Source organism: Cryptomeria japonica, chromosome 4 (assembly GCF_030272615.1).
Source record: "Cryptomeria japonica chromosome 4, Sugi_1.0, whole genome shotgun sequence".
NCBI classification, from domain to species: Eukaryota; Viridiplantae; Streptophyta; class Pinopsida; order Cupressales; family Cupressaceae; genus Cryptomeria; species Cryptomeria japonica.
In genome coordinates, this window is record NC_081408.1 from 567,367,199 (window position 1) to 567,380,326 (window position 13,128).

A 13,128-nucleotide genomic window follows, 5' to 3' on the forward strand; every position below is an offset into this window, starting at 1 on the left:
TGAATGATGTATACACTCACAATCCTGATCACAGGAATGCACTGCTTCCACAAGTGTTTCTGCCTTAAGTTGCTCTAATCTCACTTACAATTCTTCTCTTAAATCTGCCCTGAAACAATCAGAAAACTACCCTTAAATCTGCATACATTTCTTCATAATTCTTGTACAAATTTCAAATTTGAAAACACTCTTATTCATATATCTGATATATATCTGAATTATACTTCATGTTTTTCTGCTCTCAATCTTCTTTTTACTACTTTACATCTGATAATAATATTCAATACATAAACTTGCCTTTAATACTTCAAACAACTGTGTATATACCTTTCAAGTGCCTAATCGCAAGGGATGTGTTGCTTCATGAAGGAGGTTGGCTGTCTTGAATAAATTTAATTTATTTCAGACCTTAATGAAGGCGCCGACATATGGAGAGGGGTTGGCCGCTATGATAGGATTTATTTTCTTCATAAGGAGCCAGCCGTCACTATAGAAATTAACCCTATTTAATTTTCTTTTACCTCTCTTTGAAGTTGGCCTTAATCAAACCTTGCAAATGATTTAAAATGCAATGAGGTCAGCCACAAAATTTGATATAAATATTTGTTTTGTCTTGCATAAACCTGGGCATAGTTTATGGAGGTCGGTTAGGTTGACTTTGATGAATATGAAGAACACATTTTAAGCAAAATCTGTATCATTCATTTGGGCTCTTTTACAAGGAGATCAGCCACTATGTTATTACTGTTTTTTAGGTCAGCATAGATATCCTAAACTCTGATCATTGATTTATACTTATTTTCCTCCTTGCCTCTGAGATCAATGACAATATGCTAACAATCTCAGACAGTGAATTCCTTCTTACCTTTGACATCAATCACTACTAATTTTTAACATAAGTGTGCATCCTGGCGCAAGCCACACAACCAAAGATGCCAATGACAAATATTAGACTGAATTTGGCAGCTGTGCCTTTCAGATTTCACCAACAATATTTAAATCAATCTGTTGGAGAACCACTTAGATTTCACAATTAATCATCCAGATGTTCTACGATAAGCAATAATGATTAAATTCAGTCAATACACCTGCCTAACACAATGTGAATTAATTTAGTATGCTGCTATAGATGTACAGTTGATGTAAAGAACACTATAAGTCCCAAATTTGCCTCTTATGAGATAATGTAAAGAGCTAAACAAATATATGAGATGATCTAAATATCAATGCTGAAACACTTCTGAGGCAATGCTGATTATGTATCAAAACTGAAATTGACATGCATAGATGCAAGAATGGTTTATGACGGTAATAATTAGATTATGCACAAGATTTAGATTTCCTTATTTCTGTTCGGTCTTGACTAGTATAGATAATTATTTGATGATCCTCAAGTGTGCGACATCCTTCCAAGCAACTCCAGGCACCCAGAATTGAGAATGCTGTAATTCATATTAATTGGCAAGACTGTCACTTATGTGGAATATCTAAACCCTACCAAGCACAATAGGCAATTGAGGTATGACACCCAACATAGATGGTATGGTAGCAATAAAAATTGATTTGTGTGACTTAAATTTGATGAGTTAGTTTCTGAAATATCCAAGGCAGCTTTTGTCACTATATGACAATCTTTTCCTTGTATGACATGAAATCTAATATGCTGTGGCAGTTTTGTTCTTGTATGACAATTTCAAAGGAAAGGAACTCACTTGATAATAAGCTGTGATAGGGATTCAAGGGAATACGACAGGGTCTTAAGTGGTACGTCCCTTGCAGAAAATATACCTCCTTAGCAGACAAGCAAATATAGATTATGATTTGCTGTGCAACAACAACTAGAAAGAAGGCGCAAATCTAGAATATGATTTGCACATCTTCCACACACAAAAAATCTTCAAAGCCAACTGAAACTAGAATACTTTTGCATCCTTCAGCACAATGGTGATCCTTGAATAGAATCACTTTAGATGATACGGAGGGTTTTCATTCTTAGGCAAGAAGATGAACATACTTTTGGCCGCTTGAAAGAAAAGGTTTTGATTTCATAAAAATGGATCATTTCTTCTATATGCCTAACTTCTCCTTTTATAACTCTATTTTTAAATTAAAAACACCTCCTTTATTCTGAAAGTGTGTAGATTTTTTTTTTAATATTATATTATATTGACCACTTTTTCTAGAAACTCTTTGCTATTGGACCCTTTCTAATAATAAAATTAAAGTTGCCTTTTTATAATTATTATAACATAAAGTTTCTAGGACAGATTAAGCTATATTGATATAATATTGCTGTAAACTTATCCCTTTAGTCTACGTGAAATAAAATAATAGGCTAAGGGACTTCCAAATACTTATTTTGAAGAAGGGGAACATGACAGTGTCAGAATATAATGCAAAAAGATGTCCATGCTTAAATTACCATATTGATGCTTGTAATTGTGTTAGTATTGTAAATGGATTTTGTATTGGTGTTTAATAACAATTGTATGTACAACAGTTTATGCACTAATACACATATACGATAAATGTTAATATATTATATGAGATGAATGAAGAACCAACAAATGTTCAACAGTATTGAGGATGTTTTATACAGGTCGTGATTGACAGCCAATTGATGACATAAAGAAGGTTTCAATTGTGCTTTAAGAATAGCTACCAGCAAGGAGTGGGAATAGGGATCATCACTGGACAGAATAACCTCAAGGGCTGAGCATTAATTCATGATGATGAATTGGGATGCAGAAAAATAAAATCAACACCAGAAATATGTGCCAGGCTTCAGGAAAGGACTGAAGTTAGTGCTGAAACAGATAGAAACCCTAAAACACAAAAATTGTGAAAATGACTTAGAAAGTTGCTATCAAGTAGAATGATAATACCCTTTGACTATCTTGAAATCTGCAAAGAAGCAGTATGATTAACTTTTTATTTATTTGAAGGTAAAAAATCAGGTTGCTTAAACTAAGAATACATTTCACAAACAGTTAACCTAAATATCCTAGTGCAGTACTAGGCAAGAACAAAACATTTTTTATAACTCCTCTTCAAGACTTCAACCATTCATATTTTCTTGCAAATCTGTCGTATTGGAACTATGGCTGTCACACTATATTCTTCTAGATTATATGTGTGGTTTTATTATCAATCCTGTGATTTGTCATGTAGGAGAAATTTTGAATATGTTGCTTGTTGAAACAAGAATTTTTTGATTTTAACCAGTCATTCTACTTCAAATTGCAGATGGCTAAAAGGTTGCATCAAATTGCAGAATTGGAGGGTGTTCAGGTTGATGAGGTATGTTTTTTGTAGATAGAGCAAGTACTGCTAAGTACTGAATAATTCTAGCAGTCTAGTTGATGGATTTTTTCAAATATTGTTATATTTGAATGCTGCCTTTTTGATCTCATGCACATTAACTTCTTCTTTAACATCTAGGTATCCAGCGGGTATTGATTCTTTCTAACAGGATTTTACTTAGATAAGAAAATTCTTATCTGATATGTAACAAACTAAAATTAGAAAATTCCAGTTCTTTTCTTCATAAATCTGAACTTTGGAGATCATAAGGTATCATAAAATGAACTAAATATATTATTAATAGTGATTTAAGTTTATGCTTCAACAACTACCCAAGGAATGAATTGTAACTTTAGTGCAGATAGCACTCGAGGAACTTGGCGAGCGTGTCCATGGAGATATGCGGATGGCAATAAATCAACTGCAATACATGAGCCTCTCATCTTCTGTCCTTAAATATGCTGATATGAAAGCTCGTTTGCAGAGTAATGCAAAAGATGAAGATGTTACACCATTTACAGCTGTGGACAAGTATTACAGAGATCCTTTCTTTTTTTAGTTATTATTATTTTTTCTTTTACTGCTTTAATTTTTTAATAATTTCTGAGAAGGTTACTGGAATAATATTTTTGATTTTAAGTAAATTTGTGAGTGTTAGAACTTCCCACATGGAGCTGCTTTCTACTCATGTTGTTCTGCAATTACGCAAAATATATTTTTGTTAACTTTTTTGTTACAACTTATATATGGGTATTGCAGAATTTATTTCTCTTATTTAATATTTTTGTGGTTAGTGATACTGATGACCAATTTGGTGATAATAGAGATGCTGCATGGTATTCTAGTATTAGTACCTAAATTTGCGCACAATGGAATTTTAAGTTGGAAAAAATGTTTCTTGGTTGGATGCGTAGCAAGTATTGTCAGATTTTTTTTTTTAATTTTCTATTTTCTTTAATAAAAGCTAGAAATTTGATTGTCATTGTTAGTGATATTAATGCAAACATTTTATCAGTGGTAATTTGAATTGTAATAACTTTCTATTTTGTTACCATATGCTTCCTCGTTTGAATATTGGATGTTCTATTTCATGGAAGCAGTGACAACAGGCAAGGAAAAGATCGATTGGGCAATGATGATAAGAAACAACATTTATCTCCAATTGAGAAGACTTGAACGCACAAGACAGTTTTACATGAGTTCTTACATCATCTGCTCCTTAGCACGAGCTTATGAGTATAAAGGATTGTCATATAGAGGCCCAGTCCAAAATGAAAAAGGAGAAATAAGAGTGTGTGAAAACTACACACAGCTGCACTTCCACAACAAGGCACATTTCCAAAGAGTGAACAATGCTTTCTCCATGCATATAACAAGGCAATTGCAAGGTGACATCCATCAAAGGCTATCCCCGCAAGCACAAGAATTAGTGAAGAAGCATGGTGCTTAGTTCATTCAGTTTCCCAAATTCACCTACAATAAGAGTTCAAGGATGCTCATCCCCGCCACATAAGCTTCCATGCTATCCTAGCGACAAGATGATATTATTAGAGCTAGTGAGGCAGTTGGTTACCTACGATAGGATCCACAAGAACAAGCATAAAACTGGGATCTCCTTTCCCATTGCAGTTGGACAGCCATTGGAAGTGTTTCCATCCCTACAAGCAACAGAGAAGGCGGATGAAGAAATGAAATTCCATCCCATCGTCGAGTATCCTCCTCGAATGAACTTTGATCCTTATGGCAATATGAGGAGGATCGACGACAGCAGGCATAAGCATAGGATATACATAGAAGAGTATTGGATGAACGCTAAAGATGATTTAGAAATCAAAAGAAAGACGTTCTCTAGGATTCCTATAGATATCATTAGGATATGTGGAGTATTCCCCATCTCGAATCAAGTGCAAGATGATGGAAGACACCTCCAACGTACTTATGAATACAAGGGAGAGGAGATTTATGTCAATTGGACTGATGTAGAGGTTGCTGATCTGAACGAGTTAATGAGACTAGTCATGGCCTTCACACTGAAATGGGTAGACAACCAAACAAACAAGTTGAAGAGCCAACGTGTACAATTGACATTTAACATGATGGGAGACCCTTATTCTCAGATGATGAGATAGAGAGTGTAGCATGAGTGAGAGTGCCATCCACTCCACTCAACCTAGGATCTCCAAAAGAAAGGGAAGCCACAAGGAAGGATCAACGCAGAAGAAGTAGAGGACAAGTACAAGCCATCTTTCTACTAGCATGCCATTCACCCATGAAGTCACAAGGAATGTGACAGCCATCAATGATGGACAATCATCCAGCAAGGGAGTTAGTGAACACGATATAAATGAATCATTCGAATCCGCTATTCACAACAACCAAAGTGATAAAGCTAAAGGAAAACATTTGCAAGAACATAATCCTTTAATGAAACAAGATAAGGTTAAAGACAATAGGGCTGCCGAGGATGAGTATGTAGAGATAATGGATGATGATGGAGAAACAACTTCTCCACTCTGTGAGGAACAACAACCCAAGGAGATACAAGTAGAGAAGGAATGATCCACCATCCTGGCATGGTTGAAAGAAAGAATGAACAGCGAGGTGATAGTAGCTGAGGAAGAAACAATAGATAATTTGGATAGTATCTTGGACATAATTGGTCATGCAGCCAAGAAGAAGGCGGCTGCCAAGCTTTCGAAGATCACAAGAGATAGTGCAGGAGCCTGAATGTTATAGCTAGCTAGCCCAAGAGTAGACAAGACATAAGACGAGATCACTGTCGAGGATTATGATTTGGAAACTATTGAATTAGGTCCTCCTACCACCGAACAAGCAATGGAAGATTTGAATGATTCAGTGAAGACAGTTCATGATTTATTGAAGATTGAGGTGGAGAAAAATAGAAAGCTCAAAAGGGAGATGAATGCCTTGAAGAACTATGTGGAGCAACTTAGAGAGCCACTAAGGTAGATTGATCCTTCAAGCATGCCTACATCATTTGCTTCCACTAGATTCAGTGGATAATTTGGAAGAGATGAGGAGTAGCTCCCAACTGTTGAAAGGATGGGTTGACAGTTCCTTTAACAAGGAAAATGAGTTTGTAGGAGAATTGGCGCATGTATTTGATACACTCTCAGCTGCCCTTGACATTATGTACGTTCTTATGGCTACCCATTATGTTTTCACCTATACTAGAGATTTCACTATTCCAAGATTGCATGCTTTGATGAATATTCCCAGGCAAAACATGGAGGATGCCGGATTAGCTAAGGAGGGACAGAAATGTGACTTTCGTAGATGGTATTCCATACTCAAATTGAGAAGCAGTATGTTTGAGAGCATCAACAGTGGTTGTGACTGAGTCGAAGATATGACTAGGGTGGTAAATGACAAGGTTGTAGTAGTAGCTGAAATAATCCTTGGAACTAAGATGAAAGAAGAAGTTGATATAGCTGTTGATAGGATGACGAAAAGAGTAAGAAGTATCTTCTTTGGAGCATCATGTCTAGATTCATTGAATTTGCTTATAAAGAAAGAGATAAGGGAAACAAACTTCTAGAAGAAAGTTATGATCCTAGATGGCATCCAATTTTCTCATTGGAGGATTTCTCCTTGTAGTTTGTGCCGAATGTTGTCATTTTCTTATTGGCTGATTTTTAGAGATTAGGTATCGTTTATTGTAACAAATCCTAATTAGGCAGAATGTGGCAGAATGTGGGCCTTTGATTTAGAGTCAATCTTGGCCATTCATTGTATTGAATGCACTATATAAGCTCAACTCATTTCATTTGTAAAGGAATGACTAGAAGAATTTTGAAGTATTGTTGCTTTGATGCTGCCAGAGATAATAAAATCATTGAAGTTTGGTGACTTATTGTGTTTGGAGCATTTGCTTGTTTCTTCATCCTTTTAAGAGAGAAAACTTAATAAACAAAATTAAAAAAAGATAGAGTAAATTTGCTTAAGTGTTTTAGATGAATTGAAGATCTTTGTGCATGATCCATGGTGAAATTCCCTTTTTCATACAACTAGCATTTTGCTGATTGTGAAGTGTCATGTGTAGTCAATTGAACTCCTTTGCTCAAGCTTAACTTCAATTACTACTTGCCTATTGATATGCATCTCCTTGATGGTGTCCATGTCGGTGATAGTGATTCGAACATCTTATGCTTACCTTAGGAGATTGCACTAGCTTTGTGGAGTTGTTTAATGTATGTTAAAGCAAAGCTTAGTTGGATTTCACTTAGATTGTCCATTGCCCTTACATTCTTAGCTTTAGTTTAGCATTCCTCAACCCTCAATCCCTTTTGCACTTTTTTTTGAAACCAATCATCCATTAGTAGTAGTAGGAAAAGAGCTTCATTGCACATCATTCGAAAGATTAAAGCATTCCTTGTGATCAAGAGACTTATCTTCTAAAGAACAAATAGGTAAGACCCCTTGGAGGAGCAGCAATCACATCAACCACACGCCAAGTCCTGACATTCAAAACCTTGGAATCATCCTATTTGATCACGTAGTTCAGCATTTGGGGGGATTTTGTTCAAGAGAGGGTAGGATACCTTTGGTATTTTATTGTGTTTGAAGTGCATAAAACCCACATCAACAGGTAGTATCGGGAATAATTCTGGTTTCTCTCATTTGGATAACTCTGGAACCCATTTGTTAGGAGATTGGAAAAGAAAGTATGCATCTTAAGTGGTATTTGTGTAAATGTACATTTATATGTTAAATTTTTCAAAGTTGGAATGATTGTATCGACATGTAATCAAGATGTTTGAATTTGACAATATTTAATCATGAAATTCTTACGTAATGTCCTACTTTATAAGCTTACATATATTATTCCTAGGTTGCCGGTTCAGGTTTGGGGACTGGTTCAGGTTCGAAGAACCTGGTACGGCAAAATTTTGAAAAGGGGTTTGGGTTCGTTGGTACAAAAGCATGTAAATTATATATATATATATATATTGATATCTGTGAAGCCTATAAGCATGAATTAAAATTTGCATGTCACATAGCATCATATAAACAACAAAACAAACATAAACTTGTAATCATAGCATCATGATCATACCATAATAGCATCATATACATCAAGTTTAATATCAAAATGACAAAATATTCAAATATCATTGTTTCAACTTTCAACAATATAAACTTAAAGTTTAATCATCAAATGGATCATCTAATTCATCCTCCTCCTCCTCCTCCTCCTCATTGACATTGACATTAGATGAGCCAATGTCACTTGCACTTGCACTATAAGTTGGCTCAATTTCCGAGTCATCAAGTGTCAATGCAAGAAGCTGAGAAGCAGGAGCATCCAAATCAATATGCTCTGGCTCTATATCCCACATCTTCGTTTCCCCTTGTGTGTAGTCACGTTGTTTGTGTGAAAAAAGACGTAGGTTGGAATGCACATATACTAAATTCTCCGCTCTTTTTGATAGCAGCCTATTGCGCTTTACTGAGTGGATGAAAGAGTATGTGCTCCAATTTCTTTCTGAAGCAGATGAACTAGCAACCTATGAAGACAAAGTAAACAATTAAAGTTATATGTTAATAAAAATAAAATTACTAGCAACCTATGAAGACAAAGTAAACTATAAATAAACTAAAACTTGTAAATTTAAAATTTTAATTAATTAAACAAACTTGTGATAAAACTTTTATAGCGAGAGGTTGTAGGTGTTGGAAGCATGTGCCATGTAAGTACCTCCAGCTATGAGCATCCTTCTTGGATCTATGACGAAGTGCATCAACACTTAGACCATTCCCATTTGCGAATTCTATGAACTCATTTGTAACGACATCTCGCAAATCATCATCGGGATATAGTCTAACAAATGCTGCCTTGTACCCATTAGATACTTCTAGATCTCTCCATGGTGGAATCCTTCCTGGTTTATCAAGAAACTGATTGCTATAGTACTTAGGTGTCAAGGCATAGGCAAGAAGGTGCAAAGGAGTGGTCATCTTATTCCACCTTTCTACAATAATTACTTCCAGTTCTTTGAAGAATTTCTCCTGGGGATCATTCTCTTTTTCATTTATAGTGACCTTTATTTTTTCAAGCATTGAGTCAATGACATCATAAATCTCACCTATGCAAGGCCTATCCATGTCTGTATAGCAAATCATGCTCATGATGGGCTCAGTGATACTTAGGAGATATGTAACAAGATCCCACCATTTCTCATTCAATATTCTATCCCCAATTTTTTCTGCCCTCTCAGTGCTACTCTGCTTCCATACAGTCCAATTGGTGCTGATCACCATATTGCATAGTGCCACTCTAACTTTCACAAGTCGTCTTAAGACGATTGTGTTTGATGCAAAATGGGTCTCAGCAACCTATAACACAAATTAATGCCAAATGATTAAAAAATAAAGCCAAACTTTAAAGAAGAATACACAATATAGCTTACACAATGATATTATGAACATCGAAAATTAAAAAAAATTAGAAAATGTAAAATTAAATTACTATTTCACTTACCTTCAATAGCTCCAAATTCGAATAGGTTCTAAAAATCCCTTGAGACATGTGGTGGTTTGTGATGAACATCTGGATGTCCTCAGCCTCTGCATACACATCTCTGATCCATTTTATTTTTTGCCCAGTCCTTTGTAGCATAAGATTGAGTGAATGTACCACACAAGGTGTCCAAAAGATGTGATCATAGCATTGCTCAACCAACAAACCAGCAGCTCTACAATTTTTTGCATTGTCCGTTTTGACTTGGACAACATTGCGGGGTCCCACAGACTCAATGGCAGAGATGAAAATTTCTGCAATAAATTGGCCATCTTTTATTTGGCCCTCACAATCCACAACTCTCAAAAACATTGCCCCTTTAGGGGACACCTCTATGACATTGATCAAGGGACGGTTTTTAGCATCTTTCCACCCATCTGAAACAATTGTTACACCTGTTTCAACCCACGAATCCCTTATGGGTTTCAATGCATCTTCAACCCTCTTCATCTCTTTCTCCAATAATGTTCCACGTACCTTTTCATAACCGGGGCCCTTATACCCTCTTGGAGCCTCATTAACACCTTTTATCATTTGCTTCCAATATGGGGAGCGAACAACATTGAAAGACAACCCATTTGCATAAATGCACCTTACTATATCTTCGTTAGCATTGTCTCTACTCTCATTTTGGAATGCGGTTTCTAAAGGCCCCTTTGTTCTTTTACGTGTCAAGGGTGGTTCACTTTGAGGTTCATTTGTGGCAAAGAAGGGGTGGTCTTCTACTACAATACTGGGATTAGAAGGGTCTTGCATTCCCTTTGTTTTCTTTGATGCGGTTTGGTTTAATCTACGGGCTTCCCTCTCTTCTGCCGCCTCATGCTCCCTAATATATTTCATCACTGTCTCATCTGGTATAGGTTTACCATTTTTTTCAGGGCATTTTTTGATGCCTCTTCCTTTTATTCCACACAAATGGCCTACCACCCGATAATATGAACTATTACGTTCAATATCACATCCATGGCATCTCCAACGGAATCCCCCACCTCCCAGAAGTTGTTTTATAATGTCCACATATTTCCATAAGGGAGAATTTGGATCATTTCTTTGTTTTGCAATTATTTGTTCATTGCCAATGGAGGAAGATGTAGATATCATTCTAGTTCCTATGGCAAGAAATAATATAAACATATTCAAAAACAAAAGCTAAATAATGAAAAAAAATTCAAGTTTCATGTTTGACAATTTGTGAAACAAAAATAGTTGAAAAAAAATGTTTAAAAACCTACCTCTTGCAGCCAATGGAAGCTTGAAAATGTATGGAAATGATGCTGCAACACTTGTTAAAGCTTCAAAAATCAGTCTTCAACTCCTCCTCTTTGATCTTGGATGCCAAATTTTGTTCACCCTTTCTTCAACCTGCTCATAAAACTTTTGTTTGCAACACAAATGAGGTGAAATGAGTGAATAAAATGTTTTAGAAGTCACTTTTAGGTTATAACTTTCACTTTTTACAAGGCGGAATTGAAAAAAAAATTAAATTTGCATTATTTTTGGACTTTACGGGTCGCCTAGCCGCTCGGGTTCGATTGGGTCCACCTGGGTTTGTCTGGGTTCGACCCTGGGTTCGTCTGGGTTCGACCAGGGTTGAACCACCTCTAGGTTTTTCGAACCCTGGTCGAACCGGACCCGGTCGAACCAGGACTCGTACCAGGGGGGCCCAGAGGCGAACCCGGTAACATAGTATTATTCCAATGTCTATCTAATTGTCAAGTGGGGAAGTATGTGACCGAAACATACTGGCAAGAGATGTAGCAATTAATGGAAGGAGCACAGAAAGCAGGGACAAGGATGCTAGAATTCAGACCGGGAAAAGTATGTAGTCTAACAAGAGGCAGGGTCACAATTTTCCAAACAAGAGAATGAAAGGAGAAGATGGATGAGATCAGGCTGAAATCAATATATGATAAACAATGTTGTTCATTCATTAGTCTCTTCTATATTGATAAGAAAATCTTGGTTCTTCAACTCCTTAAATACTGGAGAATGATCAGCAAATTCGTTAAGACGAATCAAATTTTTCTTTCCGAGGTAGTCTACTTAAACTCTCATGCTTTGATCTAATATGACAGAGTTCATTGTATACATTGGTTAAATTTCAGAATTTAGCACATTTGATATAGAAGAAATTTTTGTTGAAAGTCAACCATAAAATTCTTATTGCTCACTTTTTTTTTGGGCAAATTTAACAAAATTCACAATTTTTTTTGCAAAAAATGTAGAATTAAAATCATCAGCTATTACTTGGGTTTTAATGTTGATTTGTGGTTGACTATTGTGATATGAGAATTTGTTGTAGGCTGTATCCATTTAGTTATTTGTTTCCTTGAAATATATGCTAAATAATCTTAACGTTCACCACCGTGTCCAAATATCTGTGTTTCTTGAAGTATAGACAAAAAGAGGACAACATTAAGTAAGAAAATAGGTTACAATTTCATAAATAAAAGAGGAATTTGAAGTCTGAGAATAAACAAAAGTCTTTTTTAGGAATAGAAATCTTCACTAGTTTCATAACAACTGAAAGAAATGCAACCCTTTACTTTGAAATTTGATCTTTGAGCAGAAACATTTTTCTGGGCTTTTGGCAGACCTGTCAATTGCTGTTGCCCTCAATAAACCTAATGGTTTTTTTCTACTTTATTGAATCAGCTGGATATAGCCTTGTTCCCGGGTACGAGTCATATCAGAAACGGATGCTGACCAAAATCGCCCATAGAATCAACTAGGGTTCAGATTATTTTGCCTGTTGATTTTTAACTCTTATCTAATCGATTTCAGATGAAACCCTTGTCTTTAAACATATCATATCACATTTTGTGTGCTTGAAAAACATTCACAAGAAAAGTTCATGCATGATTTGCTTACGATGGAATTTAGGGAAAATTCATTTATGTAATGGTAATGTGTAATGCCAGTTTATTTATATACCTGTTGTGACCATTTCACACATCGCCCCATTTGAAATGGGGACCCCCTCTTTTTGCTCGCCTTTTGCTTCGCTTTTAGGGTTTTGTCAGTCAGTCAATTGTTTGGATTTAGGGTCAAGCCTTAGGGTTTTAATTGCCGTCTTTTCAGGCCAGAATCCAGTCAGTTTTGAGAGCTTTTGAGCTTCCTTTTGTAGGATGCAATTTTGAATGCAATGATTTCGCCAAAGTGGTCTATTTTCAATTGGAATTTTTTTGAGTGCAGAGCTTAAATTTGTCTAAGTATTGAAGATGAAGTGTGAATTTTTGTCCAATTGAGTAATTTTGACCAAATTTTGACTTTTTTTTTTGATT

At 35.7% G+C, this 13,128-nt stretch overlaps 1 protein-coding gene across 2 annotated transcripts in view; it reads left to right on the forward strand.

Annotated features, from left to right (window-relative positions):
* Nucleotides 1–13,128, forward strand: part of LOC131036115 (replication factor C subunit 1) — a 141,859-nt gene that overhangs the window by 79,137 nt on the left and 49,594 nt on the right. For both annotated transcript variants that reach the window (XM_057967928.2, XM_057967929.2), the window contains exons 12-13: nucleotides 3,247–3,300; nucleotides 3,665–3,834. In XM_057967928.2, coding sequence (XP_057823911.2) covers nucleotides 3,247–3,300; nucleotides 3,665–3,834 — 224 coding nt within the window. The remainder of the gene's footprint in view (nucleotides 1–3,246; nucleotides 3,301–3,664; nucleotides 3,835–13,128) is intronic.